This window comes from Chrysemys picta, chromosome 1, assembly GCF_011386835.1.
Source record: "Chrysemys picta bellii isolate R12L10 chromosome 1, ASM1138683v2, whole genome shotgun sequence".
In the NCBI taxonomy this organism is placed as follows: domain Eukaryota; kingdom Metazoa; phylum Chordata; order Testudines; family Emydidae; genus Chrysemys; species Chrysemys picta.
This window is the reverse complement of record NC_088791.1, coordinates 275432644-275459198: the sequence shown is the minus strand read 5'-3', so window position 1 is coordinate 275459198 and position 26555 is coordinate 275432644. Positions and strand designations below refer to the sequence as shown.

General features: G+C 42.8%; 2 protein-coding genes across 4 annotated transcripts; both read right to left on the bottom strand.

Moving 5' to 3' along the window:
- Positions 1–11843: 11843 nt before the first annotated feature.
- On the bottom strand, positions 11844–13666 carry LOC135980843 (myb/SANT-like DNA-binding domain-containing protein 2). Its single transcript, XM_065581109.1, has 2 exons — positions 12991–13666; positions 11844–12431 (listed from the first exon to the last, which is right to left on the bottom strand). Exons 1-2 carry the CDS (start codon positions 13529–13531, stop codon positions 11962–11964), a joined length of 1011 nt encoding a protein of 336 aa, XP_065437181.1. The 5' UTR covers positions 13532–13666; the 3' UTR covers positions 11844–11961.
- Positions 13667–17913: 4247 nt separating this feature from the next.
- COMMD6 (COMM domain containing 6) lies at positions 17914–26405 on the bottom strand. 3 transcript variants are annotated; one of them, XM_065581112.1, is made up of 8 exons: positions 26281–26337; positions 24783–24854; positions 24537–24595; positions 23836–23901; positions 23633–23709; positions 22901–23069; positions 21236–21388; positions 18169–18863 (listed from the first exon to the last, which is right to left on the bottom strand). In XM_065581112.1, the coding sequence occupies exons 5-8, from the start codon at positions 23683–23685 to the stop codon at positions 18813–18815; spliced, it is 426 nt and encodes a 141-aa protein (XP_065437184.1). In that variant the 5' UTR covers positions 23686–23709; positions 23836–23901; positions 24537–24595; positions 24783–24854; positions 26281–26337; the 3' UTR covers positions 18169–18812. The 3 variants fall into 3 exon arrangements, with proteins under 3 accessions (XP_065437183.1, XP_065437184.1, XP_065437182.1); XM_065581111.1 differs by lacking the exon at positions 24783–24854 and having other exon boundaries at positions 17914–18863; positions 26281–26380; XM_065581110.1 differs by lacking the exon at positions 24783–24854 and having other exon boundaries at positions 26253–26405.
- Positions 26406–26555: the final 150 nt, after the last annotated feature.

The following is a 26555-nucleotide window of genomic DNA, read 5'->3' as shown; positions in this document are numbered from 1 at the left end:
TCTGTAATTTCCTTAATAGATCTATTCCCAAGATGCCACTTCCGTCTAATTGTTGTAAACCGAAGGAAGCTTGGGTTGACAGATGTCCTACAGAACAAGTAATAAAATCAGTGAAAGGTATAGTACTTTCCTTTCCATTGTATGACTGAAGAGATTTAATATCCTTAACTGGAATATTCCTGATGATTGAATTTGCTTTTGTGCAAAGTAGGCTGGTAGATGCCCCGGTGTCTACCAATGCCTTTTGTTTAATGCTACCGAAACTTCCCTTTAATTGAATTTCTACAGTGGGTCTACCCCAGTAGTCGTTAACTAGGGGGGCCACAAACCCAGGGGCTTGGGAAGCCCGGCCACCTCAATTAAGTTGGAGTGAGGTGGATGCTATAGGAGCATTAGAGTTCTTACTTGCTGAGCCTTGTGATGTTTCATATTGTGCTAATTTCAGGAACATGTCCTCTGCTGATAACCTCTGCTTCACTAGACTGTCCCATGATTCATATTTGCTGAGTCTTTTTAATAGCACCTTTTTCATGATTTTCATTTCCTCAGCAGAGCCACTGAACATTTTGTTTGTAAATTCTGGGGGTTTATATTGTTGCTGCATTGGAGTTTTGCCTTGGCTTTTATCGGTAGAGGTTTTGTTATTGAAAGCTGCCACCCTTTTCTTAGCTCCTCCACCAGGGTAGGCTAGCTGTTGTAACTCGTAAACCTCTCTAGCCCTGCCTTCTAATTCAGCCATAGGTGTAACACGAGCAACCACAGGACCCATTCCCAACCGGATATTAGGTGTTAAACCTTGTACATATAATTCTCTTAATTCAGGTACGTCATAATCAATAACCCCTCCACGGTTGACTCCCAAACCAGCTAACCAGAACAACAATTTTTTTCGCATCATATACCTTTCTGGTCGTTCCTCTGGCATTTGCTTTTCAGCATATGCTTTACCCAGTAGGTTGTCATAAGGAAAATACAATTTAAAAACACACTTATATATGGTATGTTGTTCAGTATTGGTATCCACCATGATGCCATATGGTAATACTGCAAAATCCTCAGCTGACATGCATTCCCTTAAGAGTGCTACCATATCCTCCTGGCTGACATTAGGTGTTGCTGATAATTTTGCCAGCCAGTTCAATACCGTTTCCTTATTACAAATTCCCATTTGCTTTCCCAAAGCTCTAGTTTGTTCCGGGGTCAAAGCCCTAGTTTCATGTTTCACAGTTGGGGGTCTGTTGTTATCATATTGGGTTACAGTGGTTACAATAGGGGCCAACGGGCATCCCCTGTCTACCAACATGGCCTCCTCACTACTGTGAGGTGCTGAGGGTTCCAATCTTTTACCCACTGAGGGACCTGGTGGTGAGTCCTCAGTTTCTGAGTCGGAACTTGACTCTTGAAATTCGGACTTAAAAGCTGCCAAAGGATTCATTTCAATGGCACTCATAACACCCTTGGCCAATTGTAGCTGCTTCTGCAGCTTGTCAATGCGGCGATTGCAAGCCACATGATTGACAGACCCTAAATTAACATTATGGGCTTCCTTCAGGAGCTGGCGCACTACTGCCTGCGATTCCTGAAGTTCTCTGCCTTTTATTTCAGCAGCAGTTTCTGCATCTGTAACCCTCGTATTAAGATTCCTCAGCTGTTGTTCGAGCTGGGAAACCTGTAAGGTCAGGCTATTTATTTTGGCAGTTGCCAGTTGCTCTTCGGCAGCCTGCCTTTCACCTTGTTGTTTTAGCTGCTGCTTCTCAACAAGTACTTGCTCTGTCTGTTGTTTAAGCAGTGACACTTGTGAATTCAGTTCTCGGCTGACCATAGCCAAGCCGTATATGAGAGCACATTTTCGTGCTTTCTTGTTAGGGGTAGGTTTACAGGTGGAATACCGAGCCCATAAGGTGGAAAACTTGTCCAAGGAATCAACCCCTGCCATTGACTCCTTCTTCCAAGGATTTTTGCCCTTTCCAAATAAATCCACACTAAAGTCCACTGAGTTTTTATTTGTCTGGGACGTCCATCCTTGGAGGCTGAAAACTTGATCCATCTTCTGCTGCTGGGTTATAGATTGCTTACCCAATCCAAGGAAAAAGATTACACCGTTTGAAAATAGAGAGACCTTAGAAAAGAGACCGCTTCCAGCTGCGGCTCTAAGGCCTAGGCAAAGGCAACCTAAATTTTCGGGAGAAGGCCACAGCCGCTCCCCTACTAACTGTTGCCTTGCCAAAAGAAAGAGTGGCAACCCTTTTGGGGCCCGGTACCACTCCGTGTTCGGTTATTAGCAACCGGACACTAGCGGTGCTAGTATGGGGCCTACTAGCCAACGCTACCTGCTTCTGGGCAAGGGGTCCAGGCGTCCCTGCAACCCTTATTGCCAATAACAGGATTTCCCAGGGCGGAATAAATTCCGTCCCTCACCCAGGGAGTAATGGAAGGGGGGCTCTCACCCGGACACTATACCTTCCCTCGGATCATGCTTCCGTAGGGGGGGAAGTAGGCACAGTTCCAATTCCACACGAATTCCCTCCCCGAGTCAATTGGACCGTCACAGTCACTGTCACAAATAAACAAGCTAAAGCATAACAAGACTCTAATGGGGTAACTAATCCCCAAGAGAGTCCTGCCGCGGTCGCCAGAAATGTTACCTCAAGGGGAAGAAGGTAACGCTTCAAAGGAAATACTAGAGAGATGGTAGAGGGAAGATATAACAGGGAAAGCCCCTTTTCTCAGAGGCTGCAGACTCGGCTCCCTTCCGTGTCTGTCACCGGTGGTCTTAGCTACCCATAAAATATAATAAAATAAAGAAAAGACAAGATAATATGGTGCAAATAAAGGTAAGTGTATTAGGGATAAAAGGTACAGAGAAACTAGGGAAAATGGGGGGGAGAAATACAAGAATAACAGTGAAACAGCAAAACCATAAATCAGTAAAATAGTGGATCAGTGACTGACTGAGAGCTTGAAGCTCAGGCCCATAAACCCTCCCGTGGGATTCTACAAAACAATAAACAATACCCCAACACGGAAACCTTTCTCCTATTGCTCTGATGCAGCAGATGTCACGTACAGGCGTGATGCCCAGGACCTACAACTCTTGGACTGATTTAGAGTCCTTGAGGAGGAACACTGGGGAGTCCAGACGACTGATGGTTTTCGTCGCTGGCGAGGAGACCCTCTGGGATGATGGACACCAGGAGATGCAGGATATAGGAATGATGATGACAGGACTCCTCTTCCTCAAACACACTACGGGATAGATGTTGTTCTTCGATCTCAGCTCTGGAGCTCTGCGAAGACCCGACCGTGTACGAACTGTCGCTGGAATGGACAGCCCCGCACAGGCGCTGAACAAGACCTTATAAAGCCTTTTTGGCGGGAAGAGTTCTGAGGTGATGGAATGCTTCTGAGGTGATGGAATGCTGAGGGTTGGATTTGGCGGGAAAAACCGGTTCTGACTGGTTTAAGCTAGAGTCTGTGTAGCAAAATAAGTCCCCTCTCAGAGATGGAGTTCAAAGTTAGAGTTCATGTACTCCATTTTGAATTTCAGTTTTAAAGTCAGTGATTCACTTCAGTATTTTAAAAACATCTTATTAATAGCTAAGTGAAACAGTACATTTCATCTAACAAAAAGCAGATGATAACATTTAAATGTACTGACATCACTGTCTTAATTTCTCTTTGAAGTGTACAGAAAATCACCTGCATATTGTGGGAGATATGCGATTGTCTTATGTTAATCCATGTAGCTAATTACCAGTGATGCTTAGGAAATAGGTTACTTCAAAAGCTTACTGTGCACCCAAGGACTGGTGCTGTCAAGAGGCTGCAAACATCTCTATAAAAACTTCATGTGACTTGATTCTTTCATTTCAGATCTACTTAAGCTTTATTTGGGGGAAATTTGAGTCACAAGACAGATCTCTTGTCCCATCTGGAGTTTCTATTTCAGATGGGAAAATTCAATATCTTCCATTCTTTGTAGTGATATTGATCCCAGGATGTGAGATACAAGGCAGGTGAGGTAATATCTTTTATTGGAGCAACTTCATTTAGACACCATTAAGATGTCTGTCTTCTTTCTGTTTAGTGAAGCAAATAAGTTCTGATGATAAATAAGAAGAGTCAGCCAATCCCTCATTAACTCAATATGCTAGATCTTCCCATGACACTACATCAGCCATCTCCATGCATCAGTCTTAGATTTCCACTTCCTCAAAACCACTCTCACAGAACTTGATCTTGCAAGGTGCTGAGAAACTGCATTCAGACTGACTTAAATAGGACCAAGCCTTAGCCAGCAATGGTTATGTTTTTAGCTGCATTTTTAAGTGTGGAAAAAAGTATTAAGTAAGAACAACTAGACAAAGATGTTTGTTTATACTCCTATATTTTATGTATTACCATAATACACCTCTGACCAGAATACCTTAATTCTGTGATATGTCCATTAATAATAATTGGGATATCTCCTTATTTATCACCCATCTAGAAAATAGCATCATCCCTCAACCTACATGTATTCCAGAGTCCAATCATTTATTTGCATTATTTTGAACTACATCAATTTCATTTTTAGACTCGGGTTACCTTCAAGTAACAGCTAAGATCCTGGACATTTTTTTCATTGAACTTTTTATTAAATTCATCATCTGATCTTGTTCTAAGAGACTGATAGGCTGTCTAACTTTGGCAATGATTATTCCAGTATCATAGAGTAAGCCTGTGCTCCCAGTCAGGGCATCAGACATGAATCGTGTTGCTGAAGAAAACTGTAGTGCCTTTTCTGCAGTTCTGACAAGGCAGATTTTTAATCAATATGTGAAACATTACTAGCAAAATAAAATCAATCATGTTGAAGATGGGTATCACTATTATGATTTAAGAAATGAGTACAAGTGTTGAAATTATACTTATATCAGCACTCCACAAGTCAGTATACTCAGTTTATCATTTGAGCCACTCAACATACATTTGTTCAAAATAAACATGATGAAAAATGAACCTGATGGAACTTTTATTGCACAACTGACACTAATCTTGCATGATAACATTATGATTTGTTCTGCCGACAAGAACCATTCCAAAGGAGATTTAGGGGAACAGGAATGACCAAAAGTTATAAACCACAAGTAATTATCTTTGGCTGAGGATTTTACAAGTCTCTAAAGCCCCAGGGATCCCAGTTAGGATTTCTATGTTCAGTGTATACACAATCAATTTAAAATAACACTAATGAAAACAGATGGTTATCACATTCAAATATTAAATGTTTGCTTCAAGGAGGCATTTGATTTAAGCAGCAACAATGTTTTCTGCCATTATTTAGTCAAAGATGGCCCCATGAGCCACATTAACAGCGCAGACTTTGAGGCCACCAAAGATGAATATTAGCTTTTGTTTACAAAAGAAAGTTTCTAGTAAATACAGCCTTAAAATGTAAACCAATGCAAGTTAATTATAAGGGCTTAAAAGAACAAGTAGCTAGACTATTTCTGCAGTAGGAGGGTGAGGAGGACCAAAACATCTCCCACTCCACAGACACCCACCATACATAATATGAGTCATTTATGTTTAGAGTAGATTCCAGAGAGTCTTCCCACTAACTCTCCCGAAAATGTTTAGCCTGGCCTTGTGCATGCAGCCGTGATCCTGGTGGATCTGCTAGGTCTGTGGAGTGGGAATGTGGTGAAATGCTGTTTTGCAGTCCCTTCCTCCAAAAAAAAAAAAAAAAAAAAAAGTGCCACCGGCTGCAGTGCTTTTACTGACTGGGAAAAATTCTAAAAAGTAACCTGTTAGACTGAGGAATAGTCTCCCAGAAGAAACAAGGAGCACTAAGTAAGACATTTATAAATAGCGTGATACCTTCTTTCAAACACCAGTGTCCCCACTGTTAACATCAACTTTGCCAAATAGTAGCAGAAATTGTGGACCCCTACAGAACAATTTCCCAGTGGAGGAGAAATCAATGACATGGAGTCTGGGTATATTCCAAAACTTGCTTTATTTGCGTCTGCACACTAGTCTTGTAACAGGTAATTACGAACAGCATGCAGGCAATCAATCCCTTCTTCCAGAAGTCTCAGCCCAACCCCACTCAGCTTCCCAAGAAGCTAGTCTATCTCAGGAAATGCCTCCACCCTATAAAGAATAAAGCAGAGTGAACTCTCCATTGTCTGCTACAGCATCTCTCAAAGGACTACTGCACTGCAACACCAGCACCACTGTACTTATTCAAAGACTCGCCCGTTTACATAAGAAATATTTCTTACACTATGTGTAACAGCACCACCTAGTGACTGCTACCATAACATGATGCAAGCATATGCAACATTATGATGTAGCACCACAGCAAGTGGACTAAAACTAGTGGTTCCCCCCCCCCCCCCCATTTTTTTTTTAAATCAAAAAGTATTAAAAACTCATTGCTTCAGAATTGTATGCTATTTAACTGGACCTTTGCACATACAGTATGAAGTTAATAAAATATTTCCATTTTACATTACAACGTGCTATTGTGTATATCAGGGATCGGCAACCTTTGGCATGTGGCTCGCCAGGGTAACACCCTGGCGGGCCGAGCCGAGCTGGTTTGTTTACCTGCCGCGTCCGCAGGTTCGGCCGATTGCGGCTCCCACCGGCTGCAGTTTGCCGCTCCAGGCCAATGGGGGCTGCGAGAAGTGGCAGCCAGCACATCCCTCGGCCTGCGCCGCTTTCCGCCACTCTCATTGGCCTGGAGCAGCGAACCAGTGGGAGCCGCGATGCCGACCCGTTCTAGATGCTTAAGCTTTCTGAGATCAGGCCTCTCGCTTAGATGCCTAAATAAAGATTTAGACTTTAGACACCCATTTTTGAAAATCTTACCTACTGTAATTTAAGAAGGGAATGTAGAATTGGACAGTAAGAAGACTCAAAAAAAAGGGGGGAAATGGAACTAGTTATTTTGAAATTCAGAGGTAGTTTCTTTTAAAGTGTCTTTAATAAGAAAAATAAGGGAAGATTGACAGTTAGGAAGTAAGAACTTCCAAAACGTAAACTTTTTATAAGGAACAGGTAAGGGAATATAAACCAGTGTGTCCAGAGAACACACATCCAGGATTATGCTCATTAGCCAATAGCCTAATTGAACCATAGACTATTTTTAAAAAAGTCCTGGAGAACAAAGGATTTTTCAAAAGACTGAAGAGGAAGTGGTGTCAATCTGCTAAGGAGAGAAAGTGATCCTAGAAGTTACCCTCCACAAAGTTTTACCTCAGTCCCTCAAAGTAACCTGAAACATACTTAAAACATGATAAAAATCTGAATTTCTAGTCGCTTAGAGTCAAAAATACTAAGTAGATTAACTTCCTTAAGAACAAGTCTTCCCAGACATGATTGCTTTTTTATTTAAGAGAATGTGTGGTAGCAACACAGAATTCACTTATTTTGCTTTTAGTAAAGTATGTGGTAGATCTCATGACATTTGACTCAAAATTAAATCAAATTGATTAGGATACAATTACCACATGGATTGAAAACGGCTGAAGGACTGTAAATAAAAGGTAATAACAGGCAGTTCAAGTCCCCCCCTCTGCCTGAGGAGAAGGGATTTGAACAGGAATTGCCACCGCTCAGGTGAGTGCTTTAACTACTGGACTGTAGAGTTATTCTCACTCTCTGTAGCCTAATGACTATTTAATTATTAAATGATTTAATTGAAATAGAACAATTTCAATAGGAAAGACTGAGAGGGACCCACATCAGAATATCCCACAATCCAGTAATTAAAGCACCACAGATCCCAGTTTAAATTCCTTCTCTTCATCAACAAAGTACCTTTATGGATCCGGGCCCTACTAGCTGAAGTTACAGTGGCTAACCAGAAGAACTCTGCACTCCTATGCAAAAGATTAAAAACTGTCCTTCATATTAGTATCAGGAAGGAGAAATTAAAGAGAACTAGAATGGTTAGAAAATATGAGCAGAAAAGTTTATCAAACTTGGAGGATAAAATACAAGCTAGTATTTCTGAAGAAAAATAATCCAGAAGTCATTCAAGCAGCAGGAGAAACCCGGAAAGAGGAAAGCTAAAAAAAAGCCAGGAGCGATTTCAAACATAACTATCTGTTCACAATGCAATTTAGAAAGAAAGGCAATGCAATTTTGGGAACCTTAACTAAGACCAAATGGAGCCATATTTTTGCTTTGGCCAGGACTGGATGAAACTGGGACATGCACAGGAGCAAGTGGGCAGAAGGGTAATCTAGGCCTTAATGCAGATGTTATTTGGAAAAATATCCTCACTGTCCAATAAAAGTTTCCAAGTGTGGTAGTGCTGTGAAGACGGAACATTGTTTACTTTCTTTACAACAGCAATGTTTCTCTTCCTCCACCCAACCACATTTCTTTCAATACTCTTTGACTTCCTGTTTCTTGCATAAGGGTATGTCTACACTACGAAATTAGTTCGAATTTATAGAAGCCGGTTTTATTGAAATCGGTTGTATACAGCCGATTGTGTATGTCCACACAATAAAATGCTCTAGGTGCTCTAGTTGGCAGACCGTGTCCACAGTACGAGGCTAGCGTCGACTTCCGGAGCATTGCACTATGGGTAGCTATCCCACAGCTATCCCACAGTTCCCGCAGTCTCCGCCGCCCCTTGGAATTCTGGGTTGAGATCCCAATGCCCGGATGATGCAAAACAGTGTCGCGGGCGGTTCTGGGTACATGTCGTCAGGCCCCTCCCTCCCCCGTCACAGCAACGGCAGACAATAGATTCGCGCCTTTTTATCTGGGTTACCTGGGTTACCTGTGCAGACAACATGGAGCCCGCTCAGCACAGCTGAGCTCACCGTCACCATATGTCCTCTTGGTGCCGGCAGACGTGGGACTGCATTGCTACACAGCAGCAGCTGCTAACTGCCTTTTGGCGGTAGACGGTGCAGTAGACTGGTAGCCTTCATCGGCGATCTGGGTGCTGGCAGCCGTGGGGCTTGCCTTTTGGCAGTAAATGGTGTATTATGACTGTTAGCCGGCCTATTACAAGTCGGGTCATCGCACGTTAGCAGAGTCTTCCCTGAGCAGCAGCTTGTGCAATAGGCCTGAAGACCATCGTCATACACCGCCCCGTATTTGCTGCCAAGCACCCAGAAAGATGCCGAGGGCTATCAGTCACGCTGCACCGTCGTCTTAAGATGTAAAAAAATAGATTTTCTCTGTATTCATTTGCTTCCCCCTCCCTCCGTCAAATCAACGGCCTGCTAAACCCAGGGTTTTCAGTTTAATCTTTGGGGGGGACCAGTCTGTGACAGTTGTTTGTGTCTCTCCCTGATGCACAGCCACCGTTCTTTATTTTAATTCCCTGTGCCTGTACGCCATGTCGTCACTCGGCCCCCCTCCCTCCTTCCCCTAGGCCGTCAGATACTACGTTTGCGCCACAGCTCGAGCCGAGAAGCGGTTCGCGCCTTTTCTTTGAATTCTGGGTTGAGATCCCAATGCCCGGATGATGCAAAACAGTGTCGCGGGCGGTTCTGGGTACATGTCGTCAGGCCCCTCCCCCCTCGTCACAGCAACGGCAGACAATAGATTCGCGCCTTTTTACCTGGGTTACCTGTGCAGACAACATACCACGGCAAGCATGGAGCCCGCTCAGCTCAGCTGAGCTCACCGTCACCATATGTCCTCTGGGTGCCGGCAGACGTGGGACTGCATTGCAACACAGCAACAGCTGCTAACTGCCTTTTGGCGGTAGACAGTGTAGCATGAGTGATAGCCGTGGGGCTGGCAGCCGTAGTGCTGCATTGCACCAGCCCCTTCCAGGCGATGGTATATTGTGACTGGTACCCATCATCGTCGTACTGGTGTGGCTGTCAATCATGGCCACCTGGGCAGACATGCTACTGTTTTGATGATGACGGTTACCAGTCATAATATACTATTTTCTGCCAATTGCCCAGTATTGTCTGCTAAGCACCCAGAAGAGGCCGAGGGCGATGCTGGGTGCTGGCGGACGTGGGGCTGGCGGACGTGGGGCTGCATTGCTACACAGCAGCAGCCCCTTGCCTTTTGGCAGATGATGGTATTTTATGATTGGTACCCATCGTCGTCGTATTGGTATGGCTGTCACTCATGCTGCAGCGTCGGCTGCCACCTTAAGATGTAAAAAATAGATTTGTTCTGTGTTCATTTGCTTCCCCTTCCTCCGTGAAATCAACGGCGTGCTAAGCCCAGGGTTTCCAGTTTAATCTTTGGGGGCACCATTCTGTGTGACAGTTGTTTGTGTTTCTCCCTGTTCCTGTACCTGTACGCCATGTCGTCACTCGGCCCTCCCTCCCTCCCTCCTTCCCTCCCGCCCTCCGTTTCCTGGTCCATCAGATACTACTTTCGCGCCTTTTTTCTGACCAGGCGCCATAGCTAGCACTGGGATCATGGAGCCCGCTCAGATCACCGCGGCAATTATGAGCACTATGAACACCACGCGCATTGTCCTGGAGTATATGCAGAGCCAGAACATGCCAAGGCGAAACCCGGACCAGGCGAGGAGGCGATTGCAGCACGGCGACGAGAGTGATGAGGAAATTGACATGGCCATAGACCTCTCACAAGGCACAGGCCCCAGCAATGTGGAAATCATGGTGTTACTGGGGCAGGTTGATACCGTGGAACGGCGATTCTGGGCCCGGGAAACAAGCACAGACTGGTGGGACCGCATCGTGCTGCAGGTATGGGACGATTCCCAGTGGCTGCGAAACTTTCGCATGCGTAAGGGCACTTTCATGGAACTTTGTGACTTGCTTTCCCCTGCCCTGAAACGCCAGGATACCAAGATGAGAGCAGCCCTCACAGTTGAGAAGCGAGTGGCGATAGCCCTGTGGAAGCTTGCAACGCCAGACAGCTACCGGTCAGTCGGGAATCAATTTGGAGTGGGCAAATCTACTGTGGGGGCTGCTGTGATCCAATTTGCCAGGGCAATGAAAGACCTGGTGATAGCAAGGGTAGTGACTCTGGGCAACGTGCAGTCAATAGTGGATGGTTTTGCTGAAATGGGATTCCCAAACTGTGGCGGGGCCATAGACGGAACCCATCTCCCTATCTTGTCACCGGAGCACCAAGCCACCGACTACGTAAACCGCAAGGGGTACTTTTCAATGCTGCTGCAAGCCCTGGTGGATCACAAGGGACGTTTCACCAACATCAACGTGGGATGGCCGGGAAAGGTACATGATGCTCGCGTCTTCAGGAACTCTGCTCTGTTTCGAAAGCTGGAGGAAGGGACTTTCTTCCCGGACCAGAAAGTGACCATTGGGGATGTTGAAATGCCTATCGTGATCCTTGGGGACCCAGCCTACCCCTTAATGCCATGGCTCATGAAGCCGTACACAGGCAGCCTGGACAGGAGTCAGGACCTGTTCAACTACAGGCTGAGCAAGTGCCGAATGGTGGTGGAATGTGCATTTGGACGTTTAAAAGCGCGCTGGCGCAGCTTACTGACTCGCTCAGACCTCAGCGAAAAGAATATCCCCATTGTTATTGCTGCTTGCTGTGCGCTCCACAATATCTGTGAGAGTAAGGGGGAGACCTTTATGGCGGGGTGGGAGGTTGAGGCAACTCGCCTGGCCGCTGATTACGCGCAGCCAGACACCAGGGCGGTTAGAGGAGCACAGCAGGGCACGGTGCGCATCAGAGAAGCTTTGAAAACGAGTTTTGTGACTGGCCAGGCTACTGTGTGAAAGTTCTGTTTGTTTCTCCTTGATGAACCCTCCAACCCCCCCCCCCCCGACCCGGTTCACTCTACTTCCCTGTAAACCAACCACCCCACCCCACCCTCCCCTCCCCTCCTGCTTGCAGAGGCAATAAAGTCATTGTTTTTTCACATTCATGCATTCTTTATTAGTTCCTTACAGAGGTAGGGGGATAATTGCCAAGGTAGCTGGGATGGGTGGGGGAGGAGGGATGGAAAAGGACATACTGCATTTTAAAACTTTAACTCTTATTGAAGCCCAGCCTTCTGATGCTTGGGCGATCATCTGGGGTGGAGTGACTGGGTGGACGGAGGCCCCCCCACCGTGTTCTTGGGCGTCTGGGTGAGGAGGCTATGGAACTTGGGGAGGAGGGCTGTTGGTTACACAGGGGCTGTAGCGGCGGTCTCTGCTCCTGCTGCCTTTCCTGCAACTCAACCATACGCTCGAGCATATCACTTTGATGCTCCAGCAGACGGAGCATTGCCTCTTGCCGTCTGTCTGCAAGCTGACGCCACCTATCGTCTTCAGCCCGCCACCTCTCCTCTCGTTCATGTTGGGCTTTTCTCATCTCCGACATTGACTGCCTCCACGCATTCTGCTGTGCTCTATCAGCGTGGGAGGACATCTGCAGCTCCGTGAACATCTCGTCCCTCGTCTTACGTTTTCTCTTTCTAATGTTCACGAGCCTCTGCGAAGGAGAAACATTTGCAGCTGGTGGAGGAGAAGGGAGAGGTGGTTAAAAAAGACACATTTTAGGGAACAATGGGTACACTCTTTCATTACAAGGTCGCATATTTCGGCTTGCAGGCAGCCATCGTAGGCCACAGTGTTTTGGCTTTTTTAACCTTCTTAACATGCGGGAAAGGTTGCAAACAGCAGCGCATTTCCCATATCAAGGATGAATTGGGTTGTCCATTTAAAATGGGGTTTCAATGTAAAAGGAGGGGGCTGCGGTTTCCCGGTTAACATGCGGCACAAACACAAGTAAACCACCCCCCTCCCCCCCCCCCCCACACACACATACACGATTCTCTGGGATGATCACTTCACCCCTCCCCCCCACCGCGTGGTTAACAGCGGGGAACATTTCTGGTCAGAATAGCAGGAACGGGTGCCTCTGAATGTCCCCCTTAATATAATCACCCCATTTCAACCAGGAGAGCTTTCTGGAGATGTCCCTGGAGGATTTCCGCTCCATCCCCATACACGTTAACAGACTTGCTTGCTTTTTTTTTGTAATGTTTACAAATATTTACAAAGTTACACTCACCAGAGGTCTCCTGTGTGCCCTGAGGGTCTTGGGTGAGTTCGGGGGTTACTGGTTCCAGGTCCAGGGTCACAAACATATCCTGGCTGTTGGGGAAACCGGTTTCTCCGCTTCCTTGCTGCTGTGAGCTACCTACAGTACCTCCATCGTCATCTTCCTCGTTCCCCGAACCGTCTTCCCTGTGTGTTTCTCCAGTGAGAGAGTCATAGCACACGGTTGGGGTAGTGGTGGCTGCACCCCCTAGGATCGCATGCAGCTCCGCGTAGTAGCGGCAAGTTTGCGGCTCTGCCCCGGACCTTCCGTTTGCTTCTCTGGCTTTGTGGTAAGCTTGCCGTAGCTCCTTAATTTTCACGCGGCACTGCTGTGTGTCCCTGTTATGGCCTCGGTCCTTCATGGCCTTGGAGATCTTTTCTAATACTTTTCCATTTCTTTTACTGCTACGGAGTTCAGCTATCACTGCTTCATCTCCCCATATGGCGAGCAGATCTCGTACCTCTCGTTCGGTCCATGCTGGAGCTCTTTTGCGATCCTGGGAGGACTCCATGACGGTTACCTGTGCTGATGAGATCTGCGTGGTCACCTGTGCTCTCCACGCTGGGCAAACAGGAAATGAAATTCAAACCTTCGCGGGTCTTTTCCTGTCTACCTGGTCAGTGCATCTGAGTTGAGAGCGCTGTCCAGAGCGGTCACAATGAAGCACTGTGGGATAGCTCCCGGAGGCCAATAACATCGAATTCCGTCCACACTACCCCAATTCCGACCCGCAAAGGCCGGTTTTATCGCTAATCCCCTCGTCGGAGGTGGTGTAAAGAAACCGGTTTAAAGGGCCCTTTAAGTCGAAAGAAAGGGCCTCGTTGTGTGGACGTGTCCAGGCTTAATTCGGTTTAACGCTGCTAAAGTCGACCTAAACCCGTAGTGTAGACCAGGCCTAAGACTGATATTCCCTGCCCTCCCATACAAAACATTAAAGTCAGACAAGAGTTGAGCAATGATAATGTGGTCTTTTATTCAAGTCCAATTAAAAGATAATAAATCTTTAAATGCAGACCCTGTTAATTTAGGTCTCCTATGCCTCTCCCTTTTCCAGCGGTGCTGTCTTAGTTGCCGTGTGGGGGGGGGGGGGGGGAGAAGAGAGAATGTGCTCGACCCTGCTCTGCCTCAGGTCCCACCCCATGCTTCCCCCAAGCACCCACCTTTTTGTCCCCCACTCCTACTCCTCCCTTCAAGCACCTCCTGCACACCCCTGAACAGCTGCTCATGGTGGGCAGGAGGCGCCTAGAGGGAGGGAGAGTCACTGGTTGTTGGAGCCTGCCGGCAGGTGGGAAGCACAGGGATGGTGGGGGGGAGAAGAGAAGCTTATTGGGGGTGCTGCTGGTAGGTGCAGCGCACCCACTATTTTTTTTCCCCATGGGTGCTCCAGTCCTGAAGCACCCACAGTGTCTGTGCCTATATCATTTTCCAAGCTCATATAGTGCATTTCCAACATATTTATTTCTCAATGGTGTAAATAATCCCTGTAGTCTTTGTAATTCAGCTTTGAATTCCTCCATTCCCCTAATCATTTCAGTGTGAGATCAGCAAGATAAACAGATGGAAGAATTTGGCAAGTTTTACCTAATTCAGTATGGAAAGAAGTTTAGTTAGAAGACTACCTGTCTTTTGTTCTATTAAAAAAATTCAGTGTTTGTGTGAAGGGAATCAAGATAGACTTTCATGCAACAAATTTAAATAACCAGTGTCATGAACAAATATAGACCACTTTTAAATTTGTTATCCAAATATTTAATAACTTAGTTTGTAAACATACAAAAATATGCATGGTATAGAAATCTGTATTAAAATGGAAAGCAATATTAAAGACAAGATGGGATTACTTATTCTGGTACAAATCTAGTTCCACAGACACAATAGTAAAAAGTTGTTTTTGTCTAACTTGCCAGTATCACTATTCCACATAATTCAATTTCTAAAAAATTTTAGTTGAGTATTTAATTGCTCCATTGTTTAATGCTGTAATTTTTACAGATGACTGAATAAAACATCTGGGATTTGCCTCAATAGCCAACTTTCAGTCACCATCTATTTAAAACAAGATAAATCAAAAAGGTGTTCATTGAGATTTATCAGAACAGTCATACCAAACTCAGGCTTCTGGGGTTCTTCCAGCAAGTTTCAATACCCTGGCATGCAGGGACATTTCACAAAGTATTCGTTAATGTTTCTGGCATTATGGTCTCAGGTTGCCATAACGTGACAGTTTTAGACTCAGACTTTAAGGTCAGAAGGAACAATCATGACCATCTAATCTGACCTGCACATTGCAGGAGATAGAACTTCATCCACCCACTCCTGAAATATAACCTCTAAACTCTGGCTGAGTTACTGAAGTCCTTAAATCATGGTTTAAAGACTTCAAGTTATAGAGAATTCCTTATTTACACTAGTTTAAACCTGCAAGTCACCCATGGCCCATGCTGCAGAGAGTGAAAAAACCCCAGGGTCTGTGTCAATTTGACCCAGGGGAAAAATTCCTTTCCAACCCCAAATATGGCGATCAGTTGACCCTGCATTTGTAGGCAAGACCCACCAGTCAGATACCTGGGAAGGAATTCTCTGTAATAACTCAGAGCCCTCCCTATCTAGTGTCCCAAATTCAGCTGTTGGGGATTTTTGCTACTGGCAGTTGCCGATGGCCACATGCCATTGTGGGCAATTTCATCATCCCATCCCCTCCATAAACTTATCAAGCTCAGCTTTGAAGCCTGTTAGGTTTTTTGCTCCCACTACTCCTCTTGGAAGGTTATTCCAGAGGCTACTCCACTGATGGTTAGAAACCTTCGCCTAATTTTGAGCCTAAAGTTGTTGGCCGGTTTATATCCATTTGTTCTTGTGTCAACATTGGCTAAATAACTCTTCTCTCTCCCTGGTATTTATCCCTGCAATGTACTTATAGAAAGCAATCATATCTCCCCTCAGCCTTCTTTTGGTTAAGCTAAACAAGCCAATCTCTGAGTCTCCTCTCAAGGCAGGTTTTCCATTCCTCTGATCATCCTAGTAGCCCTTCTCTGCATCTGTTCCAGTTTGAACTCATCTCTTTCTTAAACATGGGAGACCAGAATTGCACATGGTATTCCCAATGATGTCTCACCAGTGCCTTGTATAATGGTACTAACACTTCCCTGTCTCTACTGGAAATAGGGTTACTGCAAATTGCTCCAACTGCCATATTGTGAAGAGAGGTAAACAGAACTGGTAACCAAAACTCTCAATCTTCACTTGAAGAAGCTGCTATTAATGCTAGTTTAACGTTTCTGGACAAAAAGGTATCAATAACCAAAGTGTCTTTTCTCCACACATGTTCCAATGTCAGCACAAACATTATCAGCTATACAAAGTCTGACTAGAGTTTGTAACAGCAATTTAAGTATCAAGTGTCGAACCACAAATTTTGGGTTCAACTTGTTATTTGTTTTTTATTTTACTTTTCTGTCACCTATGCACATGTCTAAGAACAGTCCCCAAAACTCTTAAATGCAGTCACCTAAAAAAACAAAATAGGTTCTAATTACAAACACCAATGTAGGCTCTTCTAGAAATCCTTTGATTGACCATGTGATGAGACTCTCTGTACCATCTCCCTGAAGGCTCATAAAAAGTGGACTTTGTAGTATGCCCAGGCTGAGACACCCAGGCTCTGGCAGAATGAGGAAGGAAGTACATTCTAGAGGCCATGCCCTCTCCTAGAGAATGTTCTGCAAGCAGCCTCCTCTCATTTTCAGATCAATCAAGTGCCACTTGTGCACGCCTACTGATCTGAACTGCACAGACAGTCCCTCTAGTAAGGTTCCAGGTCCTAAACTATTTAGTTTTAAAGGTTAAACCCATCATCTTCCAGTTCATCTGGAATCCGGTGCAACTCTGAGTATTGGTGCTGTGCTCCCCACATTATGCTCAAAGGGGCAGACACACTCTGCACAGCCTTGAGTTTGAATGGTTCCAGAGTGCACCCACAACACAGAGTGCATTTCAATCATATTGTCTTGAGGTGACAAAAGGCAGGGATCACGATAGCAAAAGCTGCATCAGAAAGAAGAGCGTGAACTCTTCTAGCTATATATATAGCTACATCTTCTTTCTATATATAATATACACACACACACCTCTTCTTTCTGATGCAGCTTTTATATTATATATATATATATATATATATATATATATATGGCACTGCTACTTGATCTTCTAAAAGCAGCTCTTGTTACAACCACCTTCAATATTGTGAAACTAGGTCAAATGGTGGATGCAGCCCCTCTGTCAGTAGCACATAGATGACTGTTGCCAATTTTTTCCCCATTGCTTGCCTCAGCCTATTTTCATCTAGTATCATCATCAAGACAAAGCCTGAGTCAGGTAGCCCTCATCCATTCTGTTTTGATACAGGACTTATTTGCTCCACTGCACAAGCAAACCATGATCTGATCTGAACACCAGCAGCATACTTATTATGTCAGAATATTTTGTTTTCAGTATGTCTAATTCTATTTAGTTGTAATCTTCCATTTTAAATTATTCAGTTTATATGAAGACACTCAAAAATGGAAACCTGGATTATTCCGTATTTGAAGTTACCCTTATTCTTGATCACAGATGGCCACTAAGTCAGAATCTTACTGCTGACTGACAAGGACAACTGGTCTCTGGACAGACAGCAATGCAGTCCTGTGCACTCCTACCAGAGAAAGTACTGCAGCTAAGAGACTGTCAGACTCTTAATATTGTCGTAAATGATGTGTTTAGCTCAGGCTGACCTTAAGTTTCCATTTCTTGACTTCAAATTTCCAGTTCAAAAGACCAAGTGATGCAACTGCATCAAGCTTCCAGTTTAATTAGGAAACAAAATCTGCTGATCAGAATAATAAGTAAATGCCACAAGTTTAAAGTTGGATTTACTATAGAACATACATAAGCAACAAAATAATGTGCTATCAACTGTATCTATTTGCTTCAAAAGTATTTTTTGAACACACGTTCACTTTTTTAAAATGTAAACTTCCCTACAAATTCTGCTTAGTCAATGTTATTAGTTCTGTGCAGGGAAGTTTTTAGGTCTGTGTTACTAGAGATATTTACTGCAATAGGAGATGGTAAATCCAGTTTTATGGAAATATTTCAGTGATACTAATCTTACACTCAAGTAACAATCATTTATTAATAGAATGATGGAAGATGTTCTCCAATAATTAACAAAAGGGAGTAAATATTAGGCTTCCAACCTACTTGATATAACTGGAATTTATCAGTTCGGTGATGACACTATTCTTCATGGCTAACAATATGCTTGCTGACTGTAATTTTATGTACTCTACATAGCTAATGATATAATTGATTCCATGTGCACATCAATGGCATGATTTTATAGAGAAAAGTGTAAACATGGGGTTTACACTTCTTCCAGTAGTTTGCTCAGTTAGCATTTTCATGGGTGTTTCCACATTGCAGAGTTTATATACAGTACGTAGCTTCCGCTGTTGAACAGTAGGAAAAGTCTGAGGTTGTGACATGTCCTTAGCTACGTAGCACAATCTTCTGGCTGAATAGAGCTAAATACACTTTTACTCAGATTGCCACCTTGCAAGAGTTTGTTCTTTCATATATTTAGAAGAAAAGTTACATAAAAAAAGCTTTCAGTGTGATCCAAAAAAAAGGAAGCTATTGGAAAATATTCTGATAAGACCATGAGAATACATACCTTCCTTAAACATTGACACAATTACTTGTGCAAGATGGGAAGGCTTATGTGGATCAAGTAAAGTGTGTCTTTGAAGTATTTAAACTGTTTCAAGAACAGCTGCTATTTCCTTGAAATGTCTGAAGAAGTCCTGAAAAAGAAGAGGCAATATTAAACTGCACTTTAACAATTTGCATTGTAGTTAAAGCCACCAACTTCTTGTTGGAATTTTGTCCCTATGTTACAAGTAGCACCCAAGATTATAGTATCTGTAATATGAGAACTTTATTCCACTTTGCTTTATGCATTAGTCAGCACTTTGTGTAAAGTCACTTTCACTATAGTCTAATGCCATATTTGTGTGGTTTTGTCTGATGTCTTTGGGAACAGGAGAGAAAAAATATGTTTTAAAAGTAGAAAAATGTGGTTGTAAGACCACAGAAATTGGCAGGAGTAGTACCTGAAAGTACTTTTATTCCCAAGTTTGAAATAACCTAGATATTCAGTTTGCAGTGTCCCTTTCACATAGCAATTGAACAGCAAGATATTAAATAGTTTCCAATCTACAGAACTGAGAGACTAGCAGATCTATATTCAGAAAAATCACCAGTCATCCCTTGCCTTTTTAATACATTTTTCACTAATGGGTTTATTTATCATTAGGCTTGTAGAAGTTTACTTTCAAAACAAAGGGGGATGCAATGACCCTTTAACATAATTGAACTCTGATAGCTAAACAAAAGCTCTCACCACCACCCCCAAGTTTGCAACTGTAAGCAAAGGAATTAAGGACCAGCCACAGTATGATTGCTGTGTGTGTGTGTGTGGGGGGGGAAATAGTATAATTGGACTAGTGTGCAGGTATGCTGTGACTGAACAGAAGATATAGCACTAGTAGAACAGTGGGGCACCAGAGCTGGAACATTTGGGGGGGGGACGGGACCACCAGTATCATTACTGCTATTAAACCAAAATAAAACCATCCTTTAATGGCTGTTACAGTAGGTCCACAAATGCCAGCAAAAGGAGTGTACAATATTTCATGGGAAGAGCCAAGATTTTTTGCACTTTAGAGGAACAAAATCAACTTGACTAGTCATTTAAGAACAATGTTTCAAGTATTACACCTGCCAATTTTTGTGGCTTTACAGCCACATTTTTTTACTACTATGTTATTTGGTTGTTGTGTGAAAGACTCTCACAATAAAGCAAGAGAATATGACTGACTACCTGATTATATGGGAGACCACAGTGAAACCAACTACACATATGCTGTTGCCAAATACACAAAGTAAACAAACCAAGCAGACACCTTACCCCTCGCCCCCCCCCGTCCTTGTTTTTTTTCCATTTATAGCATTAGTAACAAAAACCAACACATCCCCCTACCTCAGAGTGAAGTGCTATTTTTTAAATGGCATTGTTCCTAGTGATTTGTGCTACTTTTTTACTTTTATGAATGTAAGCTTGTAAAATGTAAGCTATATATTCACACTGAGAGGTTGCTCTGTTCAGCATTAGGAAGTCCCTTGCAGCAAGCTCAACAAGTGGAAGTCTACTTTCACCTCTCAGTGTTTATTGCATGGGCAAGGGAGAGCAGCAGGAGAAGAGACTTAATTAGCGGCTGCTGTCAAAAATGGTTCCAAAAGTTAGTGTACGTTCAGCTATGATGATTCAAGTGATTTGGAGATCCATGTTTATTTTGAAAAAGCTAGAAGAGTTGCACAATTTAATTTTATTTTTTTATAATTAAATGATAATTCCACTTCTTGAGGAATATGTACAAGTCAGTTATGTTTAAATTTGGGACCATCTCTCCAGATTAAACTCTCTTAAAGAGCAGCTAATCCTCTGCCTCTTTAAGTACCATAAAAGAACCCAGAAAACTCTTATTAGGCCCAAGACTAAAGAAATGCAAAACAATTTTTAAGGTTAAGGATTTATCATACACTAGGTCCTTACCCATTTGACCCTGGCCACTTTAGATGATCTCATAGAACCCTCCAAACTCCCAGCAACCTGGTTGCTGGCATGGACTATTGCTCTAAGCATTAAGGATTTTTTTTCCCCTGAACATTTTGTTTTAGGCTTTAATTCAAATTTCAGTTTTTAAGGCTGGAGCAGTCCCACAGACCTCTTGGGCTTCAAACACACTCAGTGACTGCAGGAGAGGCAGCTGGGTAGAAAACCAGACAGAACATCGAGTTAACATACTAAGAGATCTAGTAGTCTTTGGTTACAATTTTACTCATTGAAACGGGATGGTTCTGATAAGGGCAAAGCAATTTTAAACTTGGAATTCTTAAGTGAGAGTTCTTATTAAATTAACAATGTTTGGGTTCAGTTGCTTAAGCAAACAGATTTTTAATCTGAAACATATGTAGACATCTCATCTTTCCATCAGTACATACGTAATTAAATGTCACAGAAATGTGCTGTCCTACATGTAAACATTTGCATTTCTATTAAGAAAGCAGAGTTGTATGCAACTCTTTTTGAGAAGTATGAAACTGGATTACAAACCTGGAACTGTGGGATTGTCATTTCAAAAGACTTGCTCATTATCTGGCCCGAAGGCTCTGCCACTTTTAGTGTCATTGTAACGTAAGGGTACTTAAGAGACCTACAGCTGTCAGAGCTCACTGCCATTCCCAGTTTCCATTGAATATCTATAATCTGCAGAAAAGAAAGAGCAATCAAACTGTTTTTAAACACTTCCAATCAATCCTGCTGTCACTATACTATACTCAGGGTACACAGAGGTCTTCCAGGGGGTACATCAACTCATTTAAACATTTACCTAGTTTTACAACAGACTATATAAAAAGCACTAGCAAGACAGTATAAACTAAAATTTCATACAGACAATGACTTGATTATACTGCTCTATATACTATACACCAAAATACAAGTACAATGTTTTTGTAAATAAATCTTCTCCTTGGGCTGCCACCTTGACTTGGTGGAGAAGCTTGCATATACTTAAGACCCTAAGAGTGATGGTGTTGGGAGTCCTGTACTCCTGATAGGGTCATTCATTGCAGTAAGGTCGAAGGCAAGGTACCAGACAAAGTGCAGCCCAACTCAACACAACCCAGTATAAGACCTCAATGGCAGAGCAGGCAGATGAAGCAAGATCACTCCTCAATGGCTGCAATAAAGGAGAAACCCCCAGTTGTCTTGGACTTCTTTGCCACCAGACACAGATGCCTCTTCTGCCAAGATCTGTGTGGCTGTTGGTGCACAACGGCTCCCCCATCACGCACAGAGTATGTTTCTGAAAGAAGTATTCTTAGCTAACTCTAGACTACCTCCTAAATTCTTGATGAAGCCATGAAGATTACAAAGAATGCAGCCATAGCAAAAAGGTTTCATATAGGCATTAGTACAGGGTCTTGTGTCTCTCATCAGGGACTTAGGCATGATATTACCTTGATTTTCTTTATCAATTAAAGATGGGTGGGTAAAATCCTCCTGCCATGAAAAATTGCACTGGCAGCAGAAAATCTGCATTGAGGAGTCAGAATTACTGTTTTCCGATTTTTGTGCATGCAAGTCCATAACATGACCTTAGCAGTTTATATAAAGATCCTGCATAAGTATTAACGTAAGAATTCATATCAGAATGTTTTGCATAAGTACATGAATGTCAGACTCTTATTGTGCTATACACTAAGTAATAACAAATGTTATTAAAACTCACAGAAGTTAAACTATTAGAGCTCTGTTTTAACTCACCAACAACTATGAGAAGCGTAGTTTGAACAGACTTTGTCACTTTTAATTGTATGAATATCCAAACACCACTTTTTTGTAATTAAAAGTGCCAAGTGTGTTTAAAGCCAGTCACTTCTTTCAAGGTATAACATATATATTTTAATTAAAACCTATATACAACTTCAAGTAGAAATCTATTTATGTTGTCAGAATGAAAATGCAGTATTAACAGAAGTCTTCTAAACTTGTTGGAAAAATATTTAAACCACCTAGCTCTATATGTTTCTTAAGCATTTGTAACTATTTATAAGTATTATGGGGAAACTAATATTAGCCAGGTCTAATATCACAATGTGCAGGCATCCAACAGTCCATTAAATATATTATTTGCCGCTTTTGCAGCAGCATCCACCATGAAGTAGACATTTTTGGAAAGTTAATGCTATTGAATCAGAAATCTGAGCTAGTTACCTGTCCCACTGTTGCCATATTTCTAGCATCTTCTGACATAATGATAGATTTACCCTGTTCATTCCATATATGGCGAATAACCTGAACGGCATGTTTTGGCAGCATACTGATTGCATTACCCAGACCAGTGGAGAGTTCTTCTGCAGACAGGTTGTTTTTGGCTGCTGTGCTGTAGATAGATTTAAAAAAAAAAAAAAAAAAAAAAAAAAAAACACCACACCAAAATTGTAGGTTTTTGTAAGAATGATGTTCAAGAAATCCAGGGTTGTTTGTTTTTAAATAAGGCAAACATTTCCATTAGTTTTCTCGGTTCATGAATAATATTTTACATTGTAGTAACCATGTAATGCAACCTACACACTCTTTTTGCAAAGGATTTTACTTCATCTCCCCCAAGTAAACTGTTCTAAGAATTTGCATGCAAGGTCCCCACAAAGGAGCAATTTCCTCTCATTTATGTATACCCCATATATTTTTAATATGCATAAATATTCTAAGTGGAAAAAAAGATTTTTTGTTTCTGATTTATGAATTAATTAAAAAAAACGAGTTAATACAAGTTTTCAAGCTCCTTTAGATCCCCTGACTTACTCAAAGTCAAAATTTTCTGGCTCCTCCTCAGCCTTAATTTATACCCTTCCACCTTTTATGACCCCCCCCCCCTATTTTTTTTTATTGTATAAAGAAAGAATAAAATTAAAAGAAATGTAGGGAGGATGGGTTCTTGCTTACCCAAATAAGAAGGAAACAACATTAATTATCTTTGCCAGGTCAGCAACTTTCATTTCAACTCCAGCTGTTTGAAATCTCTGGAAACAGAATGGTTGAACACAAACAAATGTAAGTCTTATAAACATTCTATAATTCAGGTCACATGTAATATACGATGAATGTAAGTGACTTGCTTTTGGATGACCACTAATCATAAGACTTACCTGGCATAGTTCTACTGTATTTACACCTGGGATCTGACAGTGAAGATGCTGAATAATTCGCTCACACTACAAAAAAAAAAAAAAAGTTACTTGAACAGCCAATCACTAGTAAAGTATTAAAATATCATGCTTTAAAAATATCTGTACAGAGGGTGTAGAGTCATGTGGTTTCAATACATCGTGGCCAAGCGAACAAGCCTATTGTGGCAATATACAAATAGTCTGCTACACCACTTTACATATATACTGAGTGAAGAGGAAAAGGATGTATTAAGTCAGTGGCGGCTGCTAAAACTATATTTACATACCATCAAACTCACAAGAGTGAAAATACATGTTCAAAATTTTTAAACCACTAACCTACCTGCTTTGCACTGCTTACAACACAGAGCTGCGACTAAGTGATACAATCCAGCACTAAGGGTGCATTTTTCATGATTTAATAGAAAACATGAAAGGGATTGTTTGCCAGGCTAGCTGTTCCTGTGTTCCTCAAAAGCAAAATCAGTATTTTGTAAAAATACAAAATTGACTCAGTCTCACTAATCACTAGAGGATGTGGTCCACTTACGTAAAGGTGGGGGACATTACTATTATCCTATCAGGGAAATTTGCACTCAAACAGCGAGTAACATAACCATCACTTCAAACATTTTACACTACACAAAAGCATAAGAACTAAATATAGAAATATTACTTACTAGCTCAGCAAATAGATCCTTAGGTATTAGTTTAATAATATCAGCAGTACTGCCAAAATCTAAAAAATATAAACATTATTAATTAGCTGTAAGCCCTTAAATAAAAAAAAAATCCTCTCTGTTCATGGGAAGAATCTCAGGTCAGCCCCTCTGCATTGACAGTGTTTGCATTTTAAACAAGATCTTCGGTCAAGATACCATCATAGGACCTAATCACATCAGCCACACTATCAGAAGCTCGTTCACCTGCACATCTACCAATGTGATATATGTCAGCAATGCCCCTCTGCCATGTACATTGGCCAAACTGGACAGTCTCTACGGAAAAGAATACATGGACACAAATCAGACGTCAAGAATTATAACATTCAAAAACCAGTTGGAGAACACTTCAATCTCCCTGGCCACTCGATTACAGACCTAAAAGTCGCACTATTACAACAAAAAAACATCAAAAACAGACTCCAATGAGAGACTGCTGAATTGGAATTAATTTGCAAATTGGACACCATTAAATTAGGCTTGAATAAAGACTGGGCGTGGATGGGCCATTACACAAAGTAAAACTATTTCCCCATGCTTATTCCCCCCCCCCCAGTTCCTCACATCTCCTTGTCAATCGCTGGAAATGGGCCATTTTCATTACCACTACAAACAGTTCTTTTTCTCTCTTGCTGATAATAGCTCACCTTAACTGATCACTCTCCTTATAGCGTGTATGGTAACACCCATTGTTTCATGTTCTCTGTGTATTTATATATTGTATTTTCCACTACATGCATCCGATGAAGTGGGCTGTAGCCCACGAAAGCTTATGCTCAAATAAATTTGTTAGTTTCTAAGGTACCACAAGTACTCCTGTTCTTTTTGCGTATACAGACTAACACGGCTGCTACTCTGAAACCGGTCAAGATACAGGAGTTTATCACCAGATTTCTGCTTCAGGAACAAAAACTAACCCTAATCAAAAATACCTACTGACAGCATTAAAGGCAAAATTTACTAATAAGTGAATCCATAGAAACAGAGATTTTAAGGTCAGAAAGAACCATTATGCTCTCTAGACTGACCTCCTGCATAATGCGTTACCTAGGGAGGTGGTGGAGTCTCCTTCCTTGGAGGTTTTCAAGGCCCGGCTTGACAAAGCCCTGGCTGGGATGATTTAGCTGGGAATTGATCCTGCTTTGAGCAGGGGGTTGGACTAGATGACCTCTTGAGTTCCCTTCCAACTCTGATATTCTATGATTCTATTCTATAAACTCTCAGAACATTATCATACCTTGTATTTGAGCTACAGTACCTTTTTTTAAAAAAAGGACAGTCCTGATTGAAAGATTGAGAATCTACCACCTCACTAGATAAGTTGCTCGAATGATTAATTACACTCACTGTTAAAAATCGGAATCCAAAATTATTCGGTTTCTTCAAATAAGTGATAGCCACATAATGTAAAGCTCGGGGATAGTCGTGTGTGTGTGTGTGTGTGTGTACACACAAAACTCCAGCCCCATCTCCACCTTGTGCCCCACCCAACTCCCTCTCCATATACCACCCTAACTCCCTCCCCGTTGCCCCATATAGAATCCCACAGCCCTCTGCTCCCCTTCCCTTTTGCCCCACCAACTCCTCCCTCCCGACACGCATCCCATCAATCTCTTCCCAGCCCCCAATACCACCTCCACCCATCCACGTGCCCCACCAGCCCCTCCCTCTCACCAAGGGGCTCCAGGGACCGCGCACCCACCACGGCAGCTCTGGCAGCCATCCTTCCGCCAGCAACACCCGGGGACCCCGCCAGACTGCTTCCGCTAACAACACCCGCGAGCGGCCACCCTCATTGGTTAGCACCTACAGACCCACCCTGCGCACCTCCGCCGTCCAATCATCAGTCACCTTCCGCCACACTTCGCGCTTATCGGCTGCTGGGCCCGTGGTCCGCCCCGCTCCCGAGCTCTCATTGGTTGCTCGTTATGGCATTAAAATCAAGCGCAAGGGGGTGGGGTCGGCATCAACCACGCG